Below are 24,339 nucleotides of genomic sequence, written 5' to 3'. Positions count from 1 at the left end.
TGCTGCCTGCTTGCCGACACAGTCATGTTGCATGGATATACTGCATTATGGCCCTTATTCTGGTTCACTCGCAAAGATCAAAATTCCTTCTCAAATGGACAAAACCATGTGCACTGCAGGTGGGGCAGATGTAACTTGTGCAGAGAGAATTAGATTTGGTGGAGTTTTACTTCAAAGTGAAATCTATATTCCAGTGTAAAAATAAAGCAGACAGTATTTCCCTGCACAGAAACAAAATAACTCCCAAATCTAGTTCTCTCTGCACAAGTTACATCTGCCCCACCTGCGGTACACATGGTTTTGTCCATTTGAGAAGGAATTTGCCTTTGCGAGTGAACCAGAATAAGGGCCTATATGTGTGTACAGGGATAACAGCTAGCACTGTGACTGCAATATGCTTCTAGGTATTAGTGCTGCTTATGTAACAACCCGCTATAGGGGCAGAGCGATATAAGAGTTTCCATTTGTTGCCTTAAGCCTAACTCTGAAAATACCATGAAATGTGGAGCCAGTTCTACAGAGCTGTATGGGTGTTCTCCCTCATTTACATATAGTGCCTCTGGCATATCTGAGGAGGTGGGGGAAGATGGAGGAAATTGTAGATCTGTAAAAGCAAGTACTTTGTTTTTAATTCTTGGAACAAATGGCTGGTGAGATGCGCAGAAACCAATTTTGTGGTGCTGCACCTTCCCAGCATGCATTTCCATTGCACATTTAAAAGAAGTTAAATTGAGTCTGGATAAGAAGCTTTGTCCGGATTCCTGCTCCGCTGTATAGAAGTAAAGTGTGTCTTAAAGTAAAATATTCCTTCTCCTGTGCCCCAGCACAGCCACAGAGACCATAGTCCTGACTCCAGGGGAGCTCTCGTTGGACCCTGTTACACCGGTGACTCCTAGACCCAGTGCCCCTGAGCATAGGCGAATCTAGGGGGTGGTCCGGGGGTGCACTGGACCACCCATTAGCCCATTTTGTAGCTGAGGGATGGAGCTTTCCAACGAGCCCAGCCCCGTGTCTCTAGCCCCCTGGGAACCGGAGATACTGCCAGGCAAAGCTGGAACGTTTTCCCTATAGGATAACATGGGACCCGCTAATTCCGACCCCCACCCAGTTCAACGGCTGCCAGTTCCCCCTTCGGCATCACTGAAGCTCGAGGTTGATCTCAGTCTAACCCAAATCGCTGGGCCTTCAATCTGATAACAGGCTGGATCCATATGGGTTAATTGGTTCCAGGGATATTGAGCTTAAACCTTTTTTTTTTAATTCCTTAAATGTAATTTCATGACTGTTTATGTTCTTTGAGGGCAGATTTCTCTGGAACCAAACAGACCAATTTTACGGGACCAAAATCATTCGAAGCCAACTCAAAAGTTCTTCAATATGATACTGGTCTCATGTAAATGGGTCAGTTGGTTCCGAAGATAAAGCTGGTTGGTTAAAGGGGGGTAGGGAGAGGGGAGTGGTTGTCTCTCCCCCTCACACCAGAAAATGCAGGGACTAGGCTGGTGTATAAGGTGTCAGCCTGGGAATGTCCCTGCATGATCCTGGGACCATGTTCCCGGGTAAATCCATGCATTTTCTGTTGTGAAAGGGGTATTATTTCAAACAGACGTGACCTGCAGTGCTCTGAATACAGCCAGGCAGCCCCTGGCTGTATTCCTGTCACCCCTGCAGCCTCCGCTCCAATTCTTCTCCCCGCTTTCACCTCAGCCCCCCCCCCCTTTAATCATGTGGTTCTGGCGCCCGGCGTGCTCCCCCGACGTCACGCACAACAACAGCGTGCACAATATTTCAAATGTCCACTCGGCTAGAGGGGACACCAGGAGGGGAGTGGGAGCGTGCTCTGCGCTGCGCTCTGCTCCTCTCCCCATAGAAGCAGCTGCACTGCTCTCCATCTCTCCCTGCAGCAGCAGCGAAGGCTCATATAAAAATTTACAGTAAGTGGCACTTTTGGGGGCATTGCTTAAGGGACGCTACAAGTGGCGGTATGTGGGGGCATTACGCATAATGTGTGGCTTAATGTGTAAGGGGCATTACATTGTGCAGCATCATGTGTAAGGGGCATTATGTGTGCAGCATCATGTGTAAGGGGCATTATGTGTGCAGCATCATGTGTAAGGGGCATTATGTGTGCAGCATCATGTGTAATGGGTTCTATGGTGCGCGGCATCATGTGTGATGGGTACTATGGTGCCAACAAGCAAGAACCCCCTAGCAATGAGCACATAGGTAAGCAGCACTTATATGGCAAATATGTAATGGGCATTACGGTTTGTTATATAGTATGTAATGGGCATCATGATGTGTGGCACAATGTGTAATGGGCATTATGGTGTGTGGCCTTATGTGTAATTGGCATTATGGCGTGTGGCTTTATGTGTAATGGGTATTACGGAGTTTGCTAAAATGTGTAATGGGCATTACTGTGTATGGTCTAAAGTGTAATACCACACCCCTTTTTGTGATGCCACGCCTCCTTCCCATGAGACCACGCCTCCTTTTTGACGCGCGGCTGCGCCGCGCAAAGGTCCCCCTGCTATTGTATCTAGATCTGGGACCACCCATTACCATAATTCTAGATTCGCCTATGCCCCTGAGGTAGGGCAGGATGCTCTGTGCTGTGTATACAGATTTTGTAGTGGTGCAATGTTACAATGTAGCAGATCATTCTACGCTGGGCTCGCCCCTGTACATTGTGCACAGCTTACATTACATCTGGAATTGGGTTATAGACTTATGTATAGGAGTACACTGTAGTGGTCCTGATGCATTCAGTATGTGTGTGTATATACCTCCTCCTGTACGGTCTCCACATGGAATGCTCATGTGTAACCCATTTGTACCCCCTTCCAGAGTCTGATTCTCCACCACCAGGGCCGCTACAGTCTGGCAGAGAAGATCCTGAGAGATGCGGTGCAGGTGAACTCCACAGCACATGAGGTGTGGAACAGCCTCGGGGAGGTTCTACAGGCGCAGGGAAACGATGATGCAGCCACAGAGTGTTTCCTGACCGCTCTGGAGCTAGAGGCCAGCAGCCCGATTGTTCCATTCACCATAATCCCCAGGGTCCTATGATAGGGTAACACGCCACAGGGAGAGGGCATGTGTTTGCTAGCAAGTCATTGTGGCCGTTCCAATCCACCAATCACTGGCTGTGGAAGGAGACTGTGCTCCTTTGGGTGGTTTATATGTTGTTGAAAGGTTGTTTTTTTTCTCATTATTTTGCCTAAAACTTGTAAATGTGTTGGCAAGTGATCTGCGCTCTGCTCCAGCAGCGTGCCTACGTGCATAGTGGCACTGAGTATGATGCTGGGTTATATGGCTTGCTGGTACCCTGTACTTACGCCTGCACAGCTGGCACAGGACATTTTCCAGAGCGTCTCCTCATCAAGTAATAGCTTCTCATTGGTATCATATTTATTTCCCAGTTCGCACCACCTTGCTGTGGTTTACATGTATCTAATGATGCCCAGATGCTTCTGTGTGACCTGAACGATAAGTGGGTAAATGTGCCAGTGTGTCCATGGCACAGCCCCAGTAATGCCAGGATCAGCCATATAGGCATTCCTCCTCATTGTGTGCATGACCGGATCTGATTGGGCTAGACCATAACCCAGCCATTGGTGTGCCCATGGTCTGCTGCTGGCCATACCCTGAAGATCAGGAGGTGGGTAGACCGGCAACCTTGTACACAGTCTAGATCAGTCCAGAAACGGTAGGTCCCTGTGGGTGAGAACACAGTGCAGCCTTGGTTCCATCCATCGTCTCGCACCTGCTCACTTTTGCCTGACCGGGGACTCTGCTGCACTAATAGCTGTTCCGGAATGCATTGCACCTGGCAGAGCACGCAGAATAGGGATGGCTGTCACTGTGCCTCTGCATGGTGTGCATCTCCTAACACCGGGCAGAGCTGGGCCACTACAAGGTGAGATATAGATTATATATAGCACCTTGGCTGCATTGTTCCTTATATTTGCTTCCATGTGATCCTGGTCTGCGTTGTTGGGTCACAGAGAGAGTTTTATATGCAGCCAAATTCACCCTGTGCCAAAACAATGATCCTGTCATGTAACAGAGCAGGAAGACAACAGGATGCTTCGGACCAACCTGATTGGTGGAACAGGTGTCTTCGCCTTGCTCTTGTCTAAACAGGAAATAGAGATGAGGAGGCTCTAGATTCTGTAAATGAGCCTGCAGCCAGTCCCTCTGCTCCCCCATCTTCCTATATTCACCTTCAGCCCCGCGGTGCAGCCCACAACTGCAGAGATACTGAATTTCTAATGACACAAGGAATTTGGAAATTGTTGGTCCCTCAGTGTCCTAGAAGGTCACATTAAGGATGTTCCCATGTGAGGCTGTGGACATACTTATAATGCTTGACACCAGATATATATACACAGTATATATGTATACTGCAATGAATGCCTGTTACAAGACCATGTAGGAATATTGTTCTATTTAAGTTTGTGATTTTTTTTTTTATGTGAATTCAGAGATTATTTATCAATGACGGTTTGTGAATCAGAAGCAATGGTTGAACATTCCTCGTGTTCTATGAATATGCGGCGTTTACACGTCCATGTCAATAAAATGATTTTTAAAATGATTGTTTCCCTGTGTATTGGGGTTGTCAGTATATTGGGGCGCAGAAAGGCTTTCCGCCCAGTCTGTGGTAATGACGTGGCCAGTATGCGGGGTTTCTGTAAACCGGAAGCGACCAGAGGTCACCGGGTGCTTGCCATGTAATTATAGGACCTTTATCTCTCCCTATTAAATGACATGTATTTATAGCAGATACACAGTAATAATAATCGTATAACAGCTATAATTACTATACAATCCGGTAATTATACAAGTGCTGTATCAGGAGATAAACTTATATTGACCTACTTTATCTATACGAGTATTTTAGGAGTGTTGTGTCTGATCCATGCCGGTGGTCGACCTGGGAATCCCGACTTACACAGGCTATTTTGCTTTGCTTTAACACGTGTCGCGGTCAGGCTCTACGTAACATTGGGATAGACCTGAGAACTGGATGCTTCTCACATGGTCACCTCCATTTCTACCTACAGACAGTAGCTGTATTTAGTATGTAATTCAGTTGTCAAATACACGAGTGAAGCCGCAGGTATATCATTGGTGTGGTCACTGTTTTGCACACCCAATATTCCTAGGGCAGCATCACATTATTCCCTTATACATTAGATCCGTTCCAGCTTTGATAAATACTTGAGAAAACAATCTCTCATCTGAACAAGCCACAGCATAAACTCGGAGCAGCCTACCGGCGTTGTCTGCCCAGATTTCACATACGGCTAAACCCAGTGGGTATGGTATATTTGGGCTATTTGGGGTTGAGCTCATTCTCTGGGGCCATGTTTAACAGTCTTGTCTATCGCCAGGCAAGTTCCAAGTTCTTCCTCTTCAAGAGCCCAAAAAGGAGAAAGTGACTGACATGAAATCCGAGGTAACACATGTACAACACCAGGCATTGATAGTTTCATAGTAGGGATCCAGGTTATGGTATAAAACATAGACTGACTCATGATAGACAGTCATATGGTCGACCACTAATGGTTGACAGGGTCGACATGGAAAACGGTCGGCGTGAGTTTTAATGTTTTTGGGGTGTCCATGTCGACCTATGTAAAAAAAATGCATGCCTACCTTTTCCATGTCAACCTTTTGACTATGTCGACCTTTAAACCCTGTCTATCTTTTGACTGTTGACCATTAGTGGTCGACGATATGACTATCATGAGTCAGTCTATGATCAGTCCGGATACCGGGGATCCAATGGGGAACGAGGATATAACTTTACCCATGTGAGTATCTGTACAATCTGTTTGTGCATTATACACTGACACACACACATGCTACCACAGGCGGCTTCCCTGGCATAATACCCACCATTATACCATGCCTGGATGTGCTCCCGCCCTGCTCTCCATGGAAAATGCCCTGAGGCGAGAGCGGTCCCTGGAACGCAGCTGAGTCTCCCTGTTCTGTCTGCCGCATGACCTGGAGCAGTAACAGAGAAGGTTTAACCTTCTTCTTGCCACATTGTCCTGTATGAGGCCAGGGTTACATGTGGGCTTCCTACGCTGATACATTGTAGCGTGCTGGGCTCTATAGCAGAACCTGGGACCTAGATATAATAATAACATAATGCTCTACAACAGGGGTTCCTAACCTTGGTCCTCCATGCACCCTAAAAGTCCAGGGTTTTAGGCTTAGTACCTCAATCATTTTGACTGACCGGGTTAAAACCTAGACTGTTGCGGTGCTTTGAGGGCCATGACCCTTACAGGGAGTATCCAGTATTCGGGGAGGGAGCGAGCCCACAAGCAAAGATGCAGTGATACAAATGGTGACTGGATATCCGTGAGTGAGAACTTGGGACTCAGTGATCATCAGGCAGTATATTGTACTGTGAAGACGGGGTCCAACACAGACACAAAGGTGCAGGGGGTTAGTAAGATGGGGAGAATTGTAGGTGATTCATGGAAGAATGTAGGTGAGAACACTACAAGCACCAGAGCTTTGTATCAGAAGGGTTGGTAATAGCACCAAGTAAAGGTAGCAGCTAGTGTGGACGGAGGCAGGGATGTGGCCTCACAAAGCAGTCTGCCCCTGCAGTTTGCTCTGGTGGGTGCCAGGGGTCTGCGTATAGGCGCTCAGTCAGACTGTACTGCACAGTAGTCACTTACAGGGAGGGTTCCCCAGAGAACCCACTCCCCAGCCAGCAACGCGATGTGTAATCCACAGGCTACAATGGGCTGCCACCATTTTCAGATTAGATGTGGGGGATACATCAAACCACTATTTCTAGCAATACCAGACCATGTTTTCCGGATGGATTGACCGGAGCATTGCTGAGAAAAGAATACTATTTTGTCACATGGGAGTCACCCTCCCTCCGATATACATTATGGTGTGAAACACGAGTATATTCCTGAGACCCTCGATTGCTATCAACAATTCCCGCTCTGGCTGGACCAAGTTATATTATTTTATATGTTTCTTCAGTCCTATGACTGCCCCCACCTACGGCATGATTTTGCTTTGTTAGCAAAGCAAAAAACATGCAAAACCATGCTGCACTACAGGAGAGCAAAGAGAGTTATACCCCTTTTCATCTACAAGCCGGGTCGCACCCGGGATTTTGTACCCGGCTACAACCTGGGTGCGACCCGCCTTGCAAACACATTCACACTAGAGTCCCAACCCGGAATAATGCTGGGCAGGTGATGTCATCAGGAGGTGGGGTCGGGGAGGCGCTGGGAGATGAAAGAATCTCCCAGCGCCGGCTTTTGCACTGTAGAGAACGGGACCCTGGTCGCATCCACTCTGGTTACCCGTTTACACTACACAGTGACCCAGGTTGAACCTGTGTTCAACCCTGGTCGCTACCAGCGAGCGTTTCCACCTGCCTAAAATCCCGGGTTTTGCACACTCCCGTGCAAAAACCTGGGATATTTAGGCTAATGGAAAAGGGGTATAAGGTTTGGGTGGGAGGTGTTCAAACTGAAATCTAACGTGTGGGCTACATGCAAAAGCAGCCAGTATTTATCCTGCACGGAAGCAATATAACTGCATTTGCTTCCCTTGCATGGTGTGATTCAGACACAGAATGACTTGCTGAATCAGGCCCAATATGTGACAGTCATGTTGTGTGTTTGTCATATGTAACTCTCATACATGTCACACTTGTTTTTGATATTTTATTCTCACTACAATAAAAAATACATTTGAGAAAAACCTGATTATTGAACACAGCAACATTCCGTGTAGCAGATGACTCCTCCCACTGCGCTACTGCACCATAGCAAGGTTCTGCCTCCATCACGTGTCAGCAGACATTTGTACAAAGCTATAATGGAGAACACTGCTCTTATTGAGGTTTATGGGAATATCCGGCTTCTACACATAGGAACATGGCTGCAGCAGGGGAATAATATCGCCTGAGTAGTTGGCACATGGAGGGTGATTTCAGCCGAGGTGGTAATATGACAGGTTACTGGGGTGGGAGACATACCTGCGGGGTGAGAAAGGGGGGGCAGCCCACGAAATCTCTTCTGTAATACTCAGCAGCACTATCACATCCCCCAACAGGTTTACATAAGGCTCCCGCCTACACAGTGACCTACATTCCCTGTGCATGGCCTGGTGCTATCACTAAGCATACGGCGGAACCTCCAACTCTATACTAATATATATATATATCTATATCGGAGGATACACCCCAGGGATGGATGCTAGGTTGCTTGTCTGACGATTGTTGAAATTCAAGCTGTATTGAATCCTGATGATGGTCTTTTGTAAGACCGAAACGTCCCGTTACGTCGATGGTATGTCAGCTTTTTCTACTTTCATGGAATAAAACCTAAAATTACTTTTAACATGGTGAGTGCCCTTTTTTCACCTCCTATATACTTTGATGTTTAGGCATCTGTAGGAGCACCCCCCTCAAAAGGATGGTCAATTTGAATGCAGACTTTGCCGAAATTTATAATATATATATATATACCTCCAACGAGATATATATATATATATATATATATATATATATATATATATATATATATATATATATATGTGTATATATATATATATATATTAGTATATATATATATATTAGTATATAGTTGGAGACAAACTTTTCTTTCACTCATGGTTAGTGGTTGGATGAAGCCATTTATTGTCACACAACTGTGTTTACTCTTTTTAAATCATAATGACAACAGAAGCTACCCAAATGACCCTGATCAAAAGTTTACATACTCCAGTTCATAATACCGTGTATTGCCCCCCTTTAACATCATTGACAACTTAAAGTATTTTGTGGTGGTTGTGGATGAGGCTCTTTATTTTCTCAGATGGTAAAGCTGCCCATTCTTCTTGGCAAAAAAGCCTCAGTTCCTGTAAATTCTTGGGCTGTCTTTCATGAACTGCACGTTTGAGATCTCCCCAGAGTGGCTCAATGATATTGAGATCAGGAGACTGAGATGGCCACTCCAGAACCTTCACTTTTCTGCTGTAGCCAATTACAGGTCGACATGACCTTGTGTTTTGGATCATTGTCATGTTGGAACGTCCAAGTACGTCCCCTGCGCAGCTTCCGGGATGATGAGTGCAAATTTTCCTCTAGTATTATTCATCTTGCCATCAATTTTGACTAAGTTTCCAGTGCCTTTGTAGCTCAAACATCCCCAAAACATCAGCGATCCACCTCTGTGTTTCACAGTGGGAATGGTGTACCTTTTATCATAGGCCTTGTTGACTCCTCTCCAAATGTAACATTTACGGTTGTGGCCAAAAAGTTACATTTTGGTCTCATCACTCCAAATGCTTTGTTCCAGAAGTTTTGAGGCTTGTCTCTGCTGTTTGTAGTATTGTAAGTGGGATGCTTTGTGGCATTTTTGTAGTAATGGCTTTCTTCTGGCGACTCGACCATGCAGCCCATTATTCTTCAAATGCCTCCTTATTGTGCATCTTGAAACAACCACACAGAGTCCTGTATTTCAGCTGGTTATTGGTGGATTTTTCTTTGCATCCCGAACGATTTTTCTGTGCAGTAGTGGCTGAAATTCTTGTTGGTCTACCTGAACGTGATTTAGGCCCTTATTCAGATCTGATCGCAGAACAAATTTGTACTGCCATCAGATCTGAATAAGGGCCTTAGTTTCCACAGAATCCCTGATTTTCCACTTCTTAAATAGTGTTTGAGTACTGCTGATTGGCATTCTCAATTGCTTGGATATCTTTTTATACAGTATACTTTTCTTGTTCTATACAGTTCAATTACCTTTTCCAGCAGATCCTTTGACAATTATTTTGCTTTCCCAATGACTCAGAATCCAGACACGTCAGTGCAGCACTGGATGAAAGATGCAAGGGTCTTTCAGGAGACCAGAAACTCACTGACCTTTTATACACACACACTGATTACAAGCAAACAGATCACAGGTGAGTATGGTTACCTTTAGTAGCCATTCAATCCTGTTTGTGTCAACTTATGTGCATGTTATGAGGCCAAAATCTCCAGGGTATGTCAACTTTTGGTCAGGGTCATTTGGGTAGTTTCTGTTGTCATCTTGATTTAAAAAGAGAAAACAGAGTTGTTTGACAATAAATGGCTTCATCCAAACACTAACCATGAGTGAAAGAAAAGTTTGTGAGTTATCATTCATATTCTCTGACAAATGGCCAGAAAATCATAAATTCTGCTAAGGTATGTAAACTTATGAGCACAACTGTGTGTGTGTGTATGTATGTGTGTGTGTGTATATTTCCCAGGTTCTGAGCATCTCTCATGCCATGGTTCCGGATTCCCGGAGCAGAGAATGGATGAGATAGGTCAGGCTCTGCCGAGATTGATTTATTGGCTACTGAGTGAATGCGGCTCCGTTAATTAACTGATATTAAACAAGCTTTACGCATTAATTAATGAATTGAGTTCATGGTAATTCAGTCATCGTGTCAGCTCCAAGCAGATAAATGGGCTCCGGGGGAAATGGGTCACATTATAGCAAATGTTGGTTATTATTATTTATTTATTTATAACTGAGAACAGGTGAGGAGATGCCAGGCAGATTCCATGGAGGGGCTGTGCCAGGCACATAATGCCTGAGAAGGAAGTGAACACACCAGGTACAAGTCCAGCACATGCCCACCACACACACACACCATACACCCAGCACACGCCCACCGTACACCCAGCACACACCTGTTTATTATTAACCTGGGGATGACATAGATGGCCCGGACACCCTGGTGAGGGCTGAATGACCTGATAACTGGCACCTATGGATGTAGTTCATTGCTGGGCATGAAGTGGATGGAATTTCCATTGGGAATATTCTGAACTTGCAAAGGTGCCCACTGTTGCCTTTCCATTTTGGGGGGGGGGGGGGGGGGGGGTGGTGGGAGTGCCACCTAATTTTCTGGAGCCTTCCGGCCATTCCTGGAGGCCAGGTAAGTGTGGTGTTTTGGTTCGGTTTTGGATTCCATCAAAATCTATTAGAAATTAGAAATGAAATGAGTTCCATTTTAAATCCAGCTAACAACAGACCCAAACCCGGGACCCAAAAGTGATTCCGAGCTGGACTGGACTTGAACCTTTTGTGTGTGCTCATATTTCATATTTTATATTTCAATATCTTTTCTCCTACTATCTCCAGGGGCTGCAGCATGGAGAGGGCAGGTCCAGGCTGCCTGATAATGGCAGAGTTAATGATCTGGGCAGGGTCTGGGTGCTGAACATCCAAGGTAGTGTGTGCTTAGTGTGAAGGTAAGAGGTACCTGTGTACAGGTGGGACACGAGAAGAGTATAGGGGATGTAGCATTCCATCCCCTTCCCTCTTGCATTCCAGCTCCATCCACAGATAATCTTGTCACTTTTTCTCTCTAACATGGGAAGCAAAAAATAGAAACACTAATGCTAAAACCAATTAAACAATTCCTGTCCGTCCAATCTGGGATTTAAAGGAGGATTAGGAAGAGTTCAGACACAACAAGAAGGATTATTATACCCACTTACACAAGTAAGTAATGTTAAGTTATTGAATGATGGGACACAGATCATTACACCACACAGTAGTACTTATTTTACACATTATGCCACATAGTGTTGCTCCTTATACACATTATATCACAAAGTACTACTCCTTATACATATTATGCCACACATCAGTACTCCTTATACACAGTATGCCACATAGTATTACTCCTTATACACATTATATCACAAAGCAGTACTTTTTATACACATTATGCCACACATTAGTACTCCTTAGTACAAAGTAGTACTCCTTGTACACATGCCACACATTAGTACTCCTTATACACATTATATCACAAAGTAGTACTCCTTGTACACATGCCACACATTAGTACTCCTTATACACATTATATCACAAAGTAGTACTCCTTATACACATTATGCCACACAATAGTACTCCTTATACACATTATGCCACACAGTAGTATTCGTTATACACATTATGCCACACAGTAGTACTCCTTATATACACATTATGCCACACAGTATTACTCCATATACACATTACAACACATAGTAGTACACAGTGCCAGATTAGGCGGATTTGTGGGGGTTTTAACCACTGGGCCCACATCTCTCAAAGGGCCCCCCGCTAGCCACCACAGATCAGATTGAAGGAAATAAAGTCCTGCGTTAGTAGCTGCAGCACTGCTCCCATTGGCAGCCACAAGTGCTGCAGGGCCATGCTGGGCTGTGACAGCTGACTTCCATATGTGAAGCTACACCCTGCGCTAGGAGTGTCTGGCTGCAATGAATGAGACGCGGCTACTAGCGCAGGACTTTACCTCCCTCGTCTGCCCATGGCACTGCCCATCTGCTGCCTGCCGCCCACTTGCCACCTGCCCCCCCCCCCCGCATCCCCCACCTGCTCCCTGACCCCTAGGGTGGCAGAGAGGTGCAGTGGGGACAGAGAGGTTCTGTGTTCGGCCTCAGAGTGTGTGTGTGTGTGTGTGTGTATATATATATATATATTCACACACACACGCTGCTATCCTGGCTTGGCTTGCTGCTTCTGTAGCGCACCTTTGAAGGAATTCTCCTCTCAGACACACTCTCCCCATGAAATATTAACGCTGTGGCCTGGGAGGGCGTCCGAGGAACTTTGAACAGATCACAGATAGTTCTGTGAGGGCCACATAGATAATTCTGTCTATAAATGCAATGAAAGAGACGTTTCTCCTTCATGCACCTGTGTTTTCTATGGTAATCAGACTACAGAGGAATAATCGGGGTACGGTGCGGCTCTCTGGAAGATCTGAGGAGCAGCCGACATGAATATTCCTTTAGGTCTGACCTCAGAGTTTTGATAAATGTGATCTGTGCAGGACTTTGCCCCCGGGGGTAGGTCTGTAAATGAGGGGGAAGGACAGATTCCTGCTCTGATTCTGAAGGAACTGTAAAATAAAGCTTTTCCTTTACATTTTAACTTTGCTTTCATCAAGTATAAATGTTACAGTAAGTTGTGAAATATGGCAGCGTGCACAGAGCAATGTACACCTTTTGCCTTCATCTTTTCATATACTGTACAGTACACTTATATGTATGGCTGACCTTGATGGCTGCAGTGATGTCCATCGAAGGTTTAGGCGTCAGTGGTTTATTGCTACTTATGCTTCAACCTCAGACATTGGATCAGCACCACAGGTGGTCTCCGGCCCACTGAATGTGGCTGAATTATCCCCACTGAGCGGAATACAATTTGAACAACAATAAACATAAGTCCATGGCCCGTATTCCTGGTTCACTCACAAAAAAAATCCTTCTCAAATCCACAAAACCATGTGCACTGCACGGGGGCAGATGTAACATGTGCAGAGAGAATTAGATTTGAGTTATTTTGTTTTCTATGCAGAGAAAATACTGGCTGCTTTATTTTTACACTGTAATATAGATCTCACTTTGAAGGAAAACCCCACCCAAATCTAATTCTCTCTGCACATGTTACATCTGTCCCACCTGCAGTGCACATGGTTTTGTCCATTTGTGAAGGAATTTGCCTTTGCGGGTGAACCAGAATAAGGGCCCATGTCTGTGCAGCTATCTGGCCGCAGTCAGGTGCTCAGTGTGGTCAGAGGACTGACACCGTCCTAATAACAGGGAGGATGGATTAGAATATCTGCAGGAAATGGGGGAGGGGAATAAAGGGTTAAATATTTGTTGTTTCTGGTATATCAAGAGACATGTACTTGTGGTGTGTCCTCCAGCCCCCGCAGATGTATGTCCATCTAATAACCCATTCTCTGCCAGATACATCCCTCATCCACACCGCAGTGCTCTCCTCCAGCAGACGGCAAGGGTTAATGTAATAATGGCTCTATCCCAGGACATGACAGTCTCCACCTGCAGCGATGCTCTGGCCAGGAGCTCTGCAATGCAGATTTGCTGCAGAGCTTGTGTTGGCATGTTCAGGATCCAGCGTTTGCAGAGCAGCTGCCTCTCCTCTGAGCGGTAATTCAGGTTGCTGTGCTGCAGCCTCGCCCAACATTTCTATTCACAATCCTCCCCTGGCTGCGGGCTGTGTGGTGACTGCCGGGGCCCAGGCCGGGGTATACTGTACCTGGTGCATTACTGCAGAGGTGGTGCAGCAGATCCAGGCGCTTTTGGGATACATGGCTAAGGAACAACACCCTAAATAATAATGCCATCTCTCCATAAATAGCACAGGGCAATTAATTGCCGTGCACTGAGAGTCTGTGCACTTATTGGTGTAATTGGAAGTTGCGTTTGTCTGTGTTATAATTACATTTAGGGCTCAGAGTGCAGTAATTTATTGACTCTGCTATCAGTGGCGTAACTATAAATTTGGCTCCCCCCTGCCAAAAATGTGTGGCCCCCACCCCCCCTTCTTTAGTAAAACATGACAATGATGCGGACTGGTGTGTGCTGGTAATGACACCGGCCACCCCCAGGCGCAGAAAAGGCAAGGAGACTGGGGCAGCAAGGAATACGAGATATGCTGTCACCTATGGTATGCAGCTGCAGTACACATCCACCGCTGCCCACTACTGCTGAGTGACAGCAAACTGTGTAATCCTACAGGACAGCAGGTATTTTTCAGTGCGCCCAGAGACCGATGGCTCCCCCAAGCCACAGCTGGGGCTGTCACACTATAGGTACGCCACTGCCTGCTACGCAGTGGGGGAACTTGGTGCTGTGCCCAGGAGAAAAAATATAATTTGGGCCCCCCTCCTCCCCCAACCCAATATCACACACGGCAGTGGGTGACAGGAAGAGGCAGTGGGTGATAGGGAAAGGCAGAGGGTGGCAGGGGGTGAATGGGTCAGCAGTGGGAGGCAGAGTGTTACAGGGAGTGGCAGAGGGTGACAAGAAGAGGCAGAGCGTGGCAGGGGGAGGGAAAGTGTGGCAGGGAGAGGCAGTGTGTGACAGAGAGAGAGACATAGTGTGAGAGGAAGAGGCAGAGAGTGACAGGGTAAAACAGTGGGTGAGGGGGTAGCAGCGGGCCCATTAGTCCTCTGGGGCCCTTGTGCACTGCTATGGCCAGAGGGCTGTAAAATAAATCATATAGAGAATGTCTTAGTTTTATCAACCAAAGCGTCACTTCAGCAAGTTATAGTTTTAGAACTTGTGCAAAATGTGTGTGTACAGGGAGACCACTGATGTTCTGACACCTCTTTTAATCTGGACACATGCTGGGGAAAGTTAGGCTGTGGAAGGCATCGTGAGCCGGGAATTGTACTGCTGGTGGACGGGAGAGGGGTTGCGGGATTGGGAGGTTGTAGCTGTGGGAAGGAGATAGGTTGTAAGGGGGGGAGTTAGGTGCAGGGAAATCATGTTGCAAAGGGAGGAGAACAGGTATGGGTGGGAGTCATGCTGTGGGAAAGAGGTGGGCTTGCAGGGGGTGAGATGGGTGCAGTGGGAGTCATGCTGCAGGGGGGGTGGGATACCACCAATAATCCAGCACTCTGCTGCAATTGCAGGTGCCCAATTATTGGTGCTGTACCTGTATTGTGTATTATAGTCAGCTATGAAGGTGCAGGGTGCTGCAAAAACACCTCCCAGATATTAAAGGTCAACCAAAAGAATAATCAAAAAGTTAGTACTGTCATAATGTAAAAGTGCCATTAACCTCTTCAGTAGTATCTTCCGTTACCCCTGGGGACCATTGACCAGCATAATGCATTATATGCTTAAGCCTGCCCCCAGACTACTATTGCCTGGGGGTGGGTGTAAGCGTATAATGCATTGTGCTGATTCCTGGATACAGGAAGGTACCCGGTTAGTGCTAATGCTAGGGATGCCCACTTATCACCTAACCAGACAGATGACTATGAGCTGCGCCAGCAAACTGCAGCCATGACACCAGAAATGAGCAGTTGTGTGAAGCAGAACTGATTACATATGTGTATTAGGGCTGCCATCAGAAATTGTGGGGCCCGAGACGAACAAAATGGATAGGGCCCCCCTTCCCCTTGTTGAAACCCCGGTGTGCCTGGTGATACCTCCAGTGACCGCAGCACTGGTCACACTACTCAATGTCTACATGGCTTCAAATTATACATGATAGGAGGGAGCTGCGGGGACTCCAGTGCTGGGCCCCCTTTTGGCCTGGGCCCCGTTTCTGTCTGGGCCCCAGTCTGGAGTCCCCACAGCCCCCTCCTAATCGCTGTCCTGAAGGCCACTATCTGTGCGATAACATATATAAAATAAGCTGCATCCAGGCACTGTTACACTATGTACTAACATTCGGAATTACATGTTCTATGGCTTTTTTTTTGTTAACCTTTACAATCTAGTAGTTTCTTTGCCTCCTGCTGTATTTAGAGGTTTGTTTGTCAGGGGGAAGGCGGCTGATCTTCATCACTGACACTTTGCAGCTATCTGTCCCCTCCCCGTCGCAGAGTCTGGGAACGGCTGTTTAGACCCATTCAGGCCATATATGGTGCCATTGTATACTGTATGCAAATCCCAGCAGCTCCAGCTCTACTCAGCAGCCAGTGCAGACATAGATAGCAGCAGAACAGCAAACCCATGGGACAGGGGGCACGGGCACTAGCTTAGTACATAGGGGCGCCCAATCGGATTTATACTTACATTTTTTAATTTCACTTTAAGAAAGATCAGCCAGCCTGGAAGAATCTGATTGGTTTTCACTAAAACTGTCCAGTGTAATTTGCATGATTCTGGAAATATTAGTGAACATTAGTAAAAAGGTCATTTGCAGACTGTGAATTTATTTAGTCCTTTCGGGTGGAGGGTATGGCTCATTAGGATCACATTGGTCATTATGTCGACACCATTATGTCGACATGCATTTCGGTCGACGTGAGTCTAGGTCAACATGCAGGAAGGTCGACATGAGTCTAGGTCGATAGGGTCATAAGGTCGACAGGGTCATTAGGTTGACATGGGTTAAGTTGAAAGTCAAACGGTCGACATGGGGTATTTCAAATTTTTGGCCCGAATGTTGACACAGTTGACATGGACACTAAAACGTAGCACCGTGTCCCCTTGCATGGCTCGATGCGGTCACCATGCCTCGCTAAGCTTGGCACACAATTTTATTCTCCCACCACGCCCTAGTGGCACATGTTGGCTCAAAAAAATGCGAAAAACCCCATGTGGACCTTTAGACTGTCGATCTAGATTCATGTCGACCTAATGACTCAACCCACATGCTAGTGACCCAATGACCGTATCCCCGGGTGGAGTCCCCGGCAATTTAACTGTTTAGCTCATTATTGCCCAGATTGCAGCAGTCTGTCGGGCATCACGGTACATACACATCCCTGAATGTATAACTGATTTTTCAGATTATTATAATTAATGAGTCCAATTAGTCACACTGCATTCCAGGTAGCTGCAATGCAGCCCAAATAGCCTCAATGCAGCCCAGGTTAATACAGTGCAGCCCAGGTAGCCACAATGCAGCCTAAATAGCCTCAATGCAGCCGAGGTGGCCTCAGTGCAGCCCAGGTAGCTGCAATGCAGCCCAGTCTAATAAAATGCAGCCTAGGTAGCTGCAATGCAACCCAGGTTAATACAATGCAGCCCAAGTAGCCCCAATGCAGCCCAAATAGCCTCAATGCAGCCCAGGTTAATACAGTGCAGCCCAGCAGGGGCGGATCCAGGATAAAATGACAGGGGGGGCACCATGATAAAAGAGGGTTTAGGTGGGGGAGGGGCAGTGTTAGTGGTGCCAGTGTACATGCTAAGAGAGCAGCAGAGAGAGGGTGGGAATGGGACTAAAAATAGGCCCTGGCAGTTAAAGTACGCAGGCCCACCATGGCGACAAATGTGAAGGATGTAATTGTGCGCGCGCCGAAGGCGCGCTCCAGAAAAGGGGGTGTGGCCACTCAACAGGGGGCGTGTCCTTGAGTGTAGTGTACAACACCATATACAACTTCTACACATTATGCAACAAAATACTACACCCCATTATACTTGCCCCTTACACATGATGCCAAATGGAATGAGCCAAAATTCACATAATGCCACACGGATTGTGCCAGAATTTACATAATGCCACACGGATTGAGACAAAATTCACATAATGCCAAATGGATTGAGACAAAATTCACATAATGCCAAATGGATTGAGACAAAATTCACATAATTCCACATGGATTGAGCCAGAATTCACATAATACCACACAGATTAAGCCAAAATTCACAATACGCTTCATAAACAGGGACATTGTGCGCCAAAGGCGCGCATTAAACATTTACACCATAATGTCCATTACACGTTAAATTACACACCATTATGTCCATTATGTATTATGCCAAACACCATAATGCCTATTAAAAATTATGCTACATAAGTGCTGCTTATCTACATGCTCATTGCCAAGGGTTCCATGCTCATTGCCAGAGGTTCCATGCTTGTTGCCATGTGGGATTACATGCTCATTGCCAAGGGGGAATACATGCTCGCGGTAAACGGGGACAGCTGCCGCCAGGCAGAAGTGACAGCCACTGACAGTGGCAGAGCCTGGCTGTATTCAGAGCACTGCAGGTCCCGGCTATTTGAAAAATACCCCTTTCACACCAGAAAATGCATTCCCAGGTTGCCCCCTTTTACACCAGCCTAGTCCCTGCATTTTCTGGTGTGAGGGGGAGAGAAAACCACCCCTTCCCCCCTTTAACCAGTTATCTAATTTAACCGGCTATATCTTCGGAACCAACTGACCTATTTACATGAGACAAATATCATATTGAAGAACTTTTGAGTGGGCTTTGAATGATTTTGGTCCAGTGAAACTGGAACGTTTGGTTCCAGAGTAATCTGCCCTCAAAGAACATGAACAGCCATGAAATTACATTTAAAAAATAAAAAAATTGGTTTACATGCAATATCTCTGAAACCGATTGACCGATATGGACCAGACTGGTATCATATTGAAGGCCCAGCGATTTGGAATGGAATTAGATCAACCACAAGCTTCTGCGATGCCAGGGGGGGAACTGGCAGCCGCCGGAACCGGGTGGGGGGGGGGGTCGGAATTGACGGGTCCCATATTATCCTATGGGGAAAAAAACGTTACAGCTTTGCCAGGCGATATCTCCGGTTCCCGGGAGGCTAGAGACACGGGGCTGGGCTCGTTGGAAAGCCCTGGTCCTCAGCTACAAAATTAATGACAGGGGGGGCACGTGCCCGGGTGCCCCCCCCCTGAATCCGCCACTGCAGCCCAGGTAGCCACAATGCAGCCTAAATAGCCTCAATGCAGCCGAGGTGGCCTCAGTGCAGCCCATGTAGCCACAATGCAGCCCAGGTTAATACAATGTAGCCCAGGTAGCCGCAATGCAACTCAAGTAGCATCAGTGCAGCCAAGGTAGCCGCAATGCAACCCAGGTTATCCTAAATGCAGGTGCTCTGGGTCAGTCATTCCTTGGGTGTTCTATCTGATCCTCCACTGCTCCTGCAGCACCCGCTCGGCTGTTCTCATTGGTGTTCCCAGCCCCAGGAGCACACGCACTGTTCTGCAACCATAGTCTTTCAGGTCCTGTCATGTAACCAGTATGACTCTAATGAGCAGTGTCTATCTGCCCAGAAAGGATGGACTCGGGTGTAATAATGATCAGTGGGCAGATACACTGATATATCTGCTATTGGCTGGGCCGTAGGGCCAACGTCTATGAGCTACAACATTGGTGGACATATTGGCTGTATATCGTCCATGCGCTAAGGGTATATTCATCACCAATGAATAATATGTTGCATAGTGTGTTCTCAGCTGTATCCATCCCAGCTTCTTCTAGTCCTGATCCACATGGGCAGGCCCAGGACAGTGAGCATGGTGAGATGGAGCAGGGTCTAGACAAAGCCCTAGAGCTATCCACCAATCAGACTGCTGACAGCCATTCCCTGTATGTAAACAAGTGGAGAGATGGCGCAGGACCACATGACGGGTGTATTATGATTTATTTTGTTTACATTTTTCCCGTAAATGGGTGCGGAGGGGCCTCAGATGCATTGCTTGTCCCATGGCCTACACATCCCAACAGAACATACGCGCTCTGCTGCCAGCTGGCGGATGAATAAGAAAACCCAGCACCCCTTTGTCTGTGCATCAGGGTTTTGGTCGATGCATGGAGGGCTTGTCCAATATTATCTGCCAGATTTTGTTTAATCCCATCTCAATCCCAATGAACCCTGTTCTCCCTACTTTTCTCCTTCCACTCAGTTCCTATGGTATGCCCCACTGGTCCTTCCAATTTCAAGTCTATTCTAAGCATGGATTACAGACGTAACAAGCCGGTTCTGGGTCTCATAGCACATTGGGCTGATAATGTCTCACCTGCTCTGGCTCACAGAAGCTCCCTGCACTGGTCTGACCATGGTTGATGCTACAGTAACCACCAGAAAGCAGTCTGCATGGTTACCCAACCACAGGATATCCCCCCCCCCCCCACAAACACCAGCATACTGGGGCCCCCCAAAGCAGATTCACTCTCTGCTATCATTGTAAGTTCCATTCTTGGGGCATACTCTCTGGGTCGCGTCTCTGATGTAATAATAAGCCCATGTTATTAGTGACACAATATCCCTGGAAGGTGACAGTATCTCTGTGTAGGTGGCTGTGACATTACACATCTGCACCCCTGTAGAACCCCCGCACTTGCCCCATTGGCGGTGAGAGAGTCAGTCCTAAGCTCAGAGTGACAGACGGCGGCTGCAAAGGGTAGTAAAGTCAGCGGAAAAGATTGTTGGGGCCGAACTCCCACCTGTCCACGAACTATACCTGTCCAGGGTCAAGAAGTGTGCTGGGAAAATTGTGGCGGATAAGCTGCACCCTGGCCACAACCTGTTTGTAGCGCTTCCATCATGAAGACGCTACAGGTCCATCCATGCAAAGTCAACCAGAACCGCTAAAAGGTTCTTCCCAATAGCTGTCCATTAACTGAAAAATGTCTAATGCGTAAAATAACATTTAATATGTCTAATGTGTCGAGCCCTATGCGCACTCTTAGAAGAAGTGTCCACTTTGATCCTGCATGTAATGTGTGTTATTTATTGTCCCCTACATATTCTTGCTTGGCGATGCAATCTTACCGCAAAAAATTACTAGTATACGCGAATATACCTGGCCAATAAAACTGATTCTGAGATCGCTACCAGGCACTCGGCCCAGTCTGTGCTACCAGCTTAAGGTTGCTCTTTTTATACAAGAGATCTACAAATTCATTGTAGTATTTATGTCCTTCCTGCAGTATAATTATTCCTGCACTCACACGCCCGACCTTGCCAGCATTGTGGCCAGGCGGGCAAACGGCATGCTGGCTGCGGAGTCTTAGCAATGGAACTTGAGGCAGAGTCTCACCTGTGTGAGCACCGTGCAGTGCCATACTAACACATGTACTGATAGAAGAGAGCAGAGGACCTAGGACTGAGGCTTGTGGTACTGATAGAGGAGAGCAGAGGACCTAGGACTGAGCCTTGTGGTACTGATAGTGGAGAGCACAGGACCTAGGACTGAGCCTTGTGGTACTGATAGAGGAGAGCAGAGGACCTAGAACTGAGCCTTGTGGTACTGATATAACAGAGCAGAGGACCTAGGACTGATCCATGTGGTACTAGGACTGAGCATTGTGGTACTGATAGAGGATAAGTCCCAGGACTGAGCCTTGTGGTACCGACAGAGGAGAGCAGAGGACCCCAGACTGAGCCCTGTGGTGCTGATAGAGGAGAGCAGACAACCTAGGACTAGCCTTGCGGTACTGATAGATGAGAGCAGAGGACCTAGAACTGAGCCTTGTGGTACTGGTATAACAGAGCAGAGGACCTAGGACTGATCCATGTGGTACTGATAGAGGAGAGCAGAGGACCTAGGACTGACCCTTGTGGTACTTGGACTGAGCATTGTGGTACTGATAGAGGATAAGTCCCAGGACTGAGCCTTGTGGTTCCGACAGAGGAGAGCAGAGGACCCCGGACTGAGCCCTGTGGTGCTGATAGAGGAGAGCAGAGGACCTAGGACTGAGCCTTGTGATACTAATAGAGAAGTCCCAGGACTGAACCTTGTGGTACTGATAGAGGAGAGCAGAGTACCCAGGAATGAGCCCTGTGGAACCAATAGAGGAGAGCAGAGGATCCAGGACTGAGCCTTGTGGTAATGATAGATGAGAGCAGAGGACCTAGGACTGAGCCTTGTGGTACTGATAGAGGAGAGTAGAGGCCCTAGGGCTGAGCATTGTGGTATTGATAGAGGAGAGCATAGGACCTAGGAGGTGAGCCTTGTGGTACAAATAAAGGAGAGGAGAGGATCTAGAACTGAGTTGTGCTAATGAAAGAGGAAAGCAGAGGACCAAGGACTGAGCCTTCTGGTACTGATAGAGGAGAGCAGACAACCTAGGACCGAACTTGTGGTACTGATAGAAGAGAGCAGAGGACCTAGGACTGAGCCTTGTGGTACTGATAGAGGAGAGCAGAGCACCTAGAACTGAGCCTTGTGGTACTGATAGAGGAGAGCAGAGGACCTAGGACTGAGCCTTGTGATATTGATAGAGGAGAGGGTGTAGGCAGAGCCGGCCTTATCCAATTTGATGCCCTAGGCAAAATTTTTGTTGGCGCCCCCTAGCAGATGATACCACCACCAAACTTGTTTAGACACCAAAAATAACAAGCTGGTTTATGAAATTTTTTATTGTTAAAGAAATCGGTACTAAACGCACTATATATAAACCAGGGGTGGACAATTATTTCAGCTGGAGAGCCGCTTAACACTTCCAGAAAATACTCGAGGGCCGCACTCCAGAAATAGAGGGTGTGGTCACTAAAAGTGTGTGTGTGTATTTGAATGTATTGTGGCACACTATGTACCCGTTTTACACATCACGGAACACAATAGCAGGCCCCTTATACTCGCCCCTTACATATTATGCCTCACAGATTGACCGAAAAGTCACATTATGCCACACGGAATGAGTGAAAATTCACACTGGCGGAATAAAAATTCACGTTATTCTAAACAGAATGACCCAAATTTCACATGAAAGAAGTCAAAATTCACAATATGCCACACTGAAGATGCCAAAATTCACATTATACCAAGTAGAATAAGCCAAAATGCACATGGAATTCATGTTAATGCCACACAAAATTATAAAAAATTAGCAGCGGAGTTGGGCAGTGCAGGCGGGTGGCGCAGCACAGGCAATCCCTGCAGCGGGCTGGGCAGTCAGTGGCGGGGTCCCTGCGGTGGATGGGAAATAGTAGCCAATACCACTACTAGTTCCCATCTGCTGCAGGGACCTTGCCGCTGACTTCTCACACACTGGCACTATTGGGCCTTTACACTTGCAAAGGAATCTACCTCCATTTTACATTCCATTGAAGCTGGCTTTCCCTGTCCCCTAGCATGCAGATTGTGGCACTGGTAGCTGATTTCCCTGTCCCTCAGCATTAACACAGCTGCACCCAACCCCCACCGCCCAAGAGGCAAGTAAATTACCTTATATGCGACACTGCAGTAGTGCACCGTTTTTACAATCTGGTCCCATGGTCTGCCACTGAGGAGCAATTCACAGATGCCCTAGGCAATTGCCTAGTATGCCTATGCCTAGGGACGGCTCTGGGTGTAGGACTGAGCCTTGTGGTAATGATAGAGTAGAGCTGGGGACCTAGAACTGAACCTTGTGGTACTGATAGAGGAGTGCTGAGGTCCTAGGACTGAACCTTCCTGTAATTTAGCTGACACAGAAAGCAGTGAGGAGGTGGAACTAGGATAACTGTCCAAATAAGTACAATATTGAGGCTATGGGGCGCATTTATCAATATACAGCGATGCCGGTGCAATGACATCGCCGGACATCGCATTGCAGTGTTGAGTTATACCGCCTGGATGTATCATTATCAGGACGCAGGGACAGGGCTCCGAAAGGAGCCCGTCCCTGCGAAGCCCTGACCCGGAAGCCGGGGGGTCTGTGCATGCGCGGTTATGCACTGACCCTCTGACCGCACTGCCCTGCTCGGCAGTGCGATCCCACAGCCATAGGCTACAATGGGCTATCGCCATCCCAGAATGGCGATAGCCCAGGGATGCGAAGCCGGGCTGCCCGATGTTGATACATCGGGCAGCTTTGCATCCCCCATAGAAACCTATGGGGGATACAGCCGGCGGCGTAGCAGGGGGGATCGCAGCAGGGATCGGAGATTCCTGCTGCGGTCCCCCTTTAATACATTTGGGGATACTTAATATTTGCGGTTATCCCCCGAAAACGGGTGTTGTCGGGGATTTAGCCGCAAATATTACTTAAAAAATGCGGCCCTATGTCTTGTTCCATAAACCACTTTTGATGAAAGACACTGAATGGCA

At 47.1% G+C, this 24,339-nt stretch overlaps 1 protein-coding gene across 3 annotated transcripts in view; it reads left to right on the top strand.

Moving 5' to 3' along the window:
• The window catches only part of TTC7B (tetratricopeptide repeat domain 7B), a 71,480-nt gene extending 66,877 nt beyond the window's left edge, over nt 1-4,603 (top strand). For all 3 annotated transcript variants that reach the window (XM_083166395.1, XM_083166393.1, XM_083166394.1), the window contains one exon: nt 2,851-4,603. In XM_083166395.1, the coding sequence (XP_083022521.1) occupies nt 2,851-3,072 (222 nt within the window). In that variant the 3' untranslated portion in view covers nt 3,073-4,603. The remainder of the gene's footprint in view (nt 1-2,850) is intronic.
• The last annotated feature ends 19,736 nt before the right edge of the window (nt 4,604-24,339 follow it).

This window comes from Crinia signifera, chromosome 12, assembly GCF_055691185.1.
Source record: "Crinia signifera chromosome 12, ASM5569118v1, whole genome shotgun sequence".
NCBI classification, from domain to species: domain Eukaryota; kingdom Metazoa; phylum Chordata; class Amphibia; order Anura; family Myobatrachidae; genus Crinia; species Crinia signifera.
Note: the sequence above shows the minus strand (reverse complement) of the source record. Positions and strands in the feature narration are given on the sequence as shown.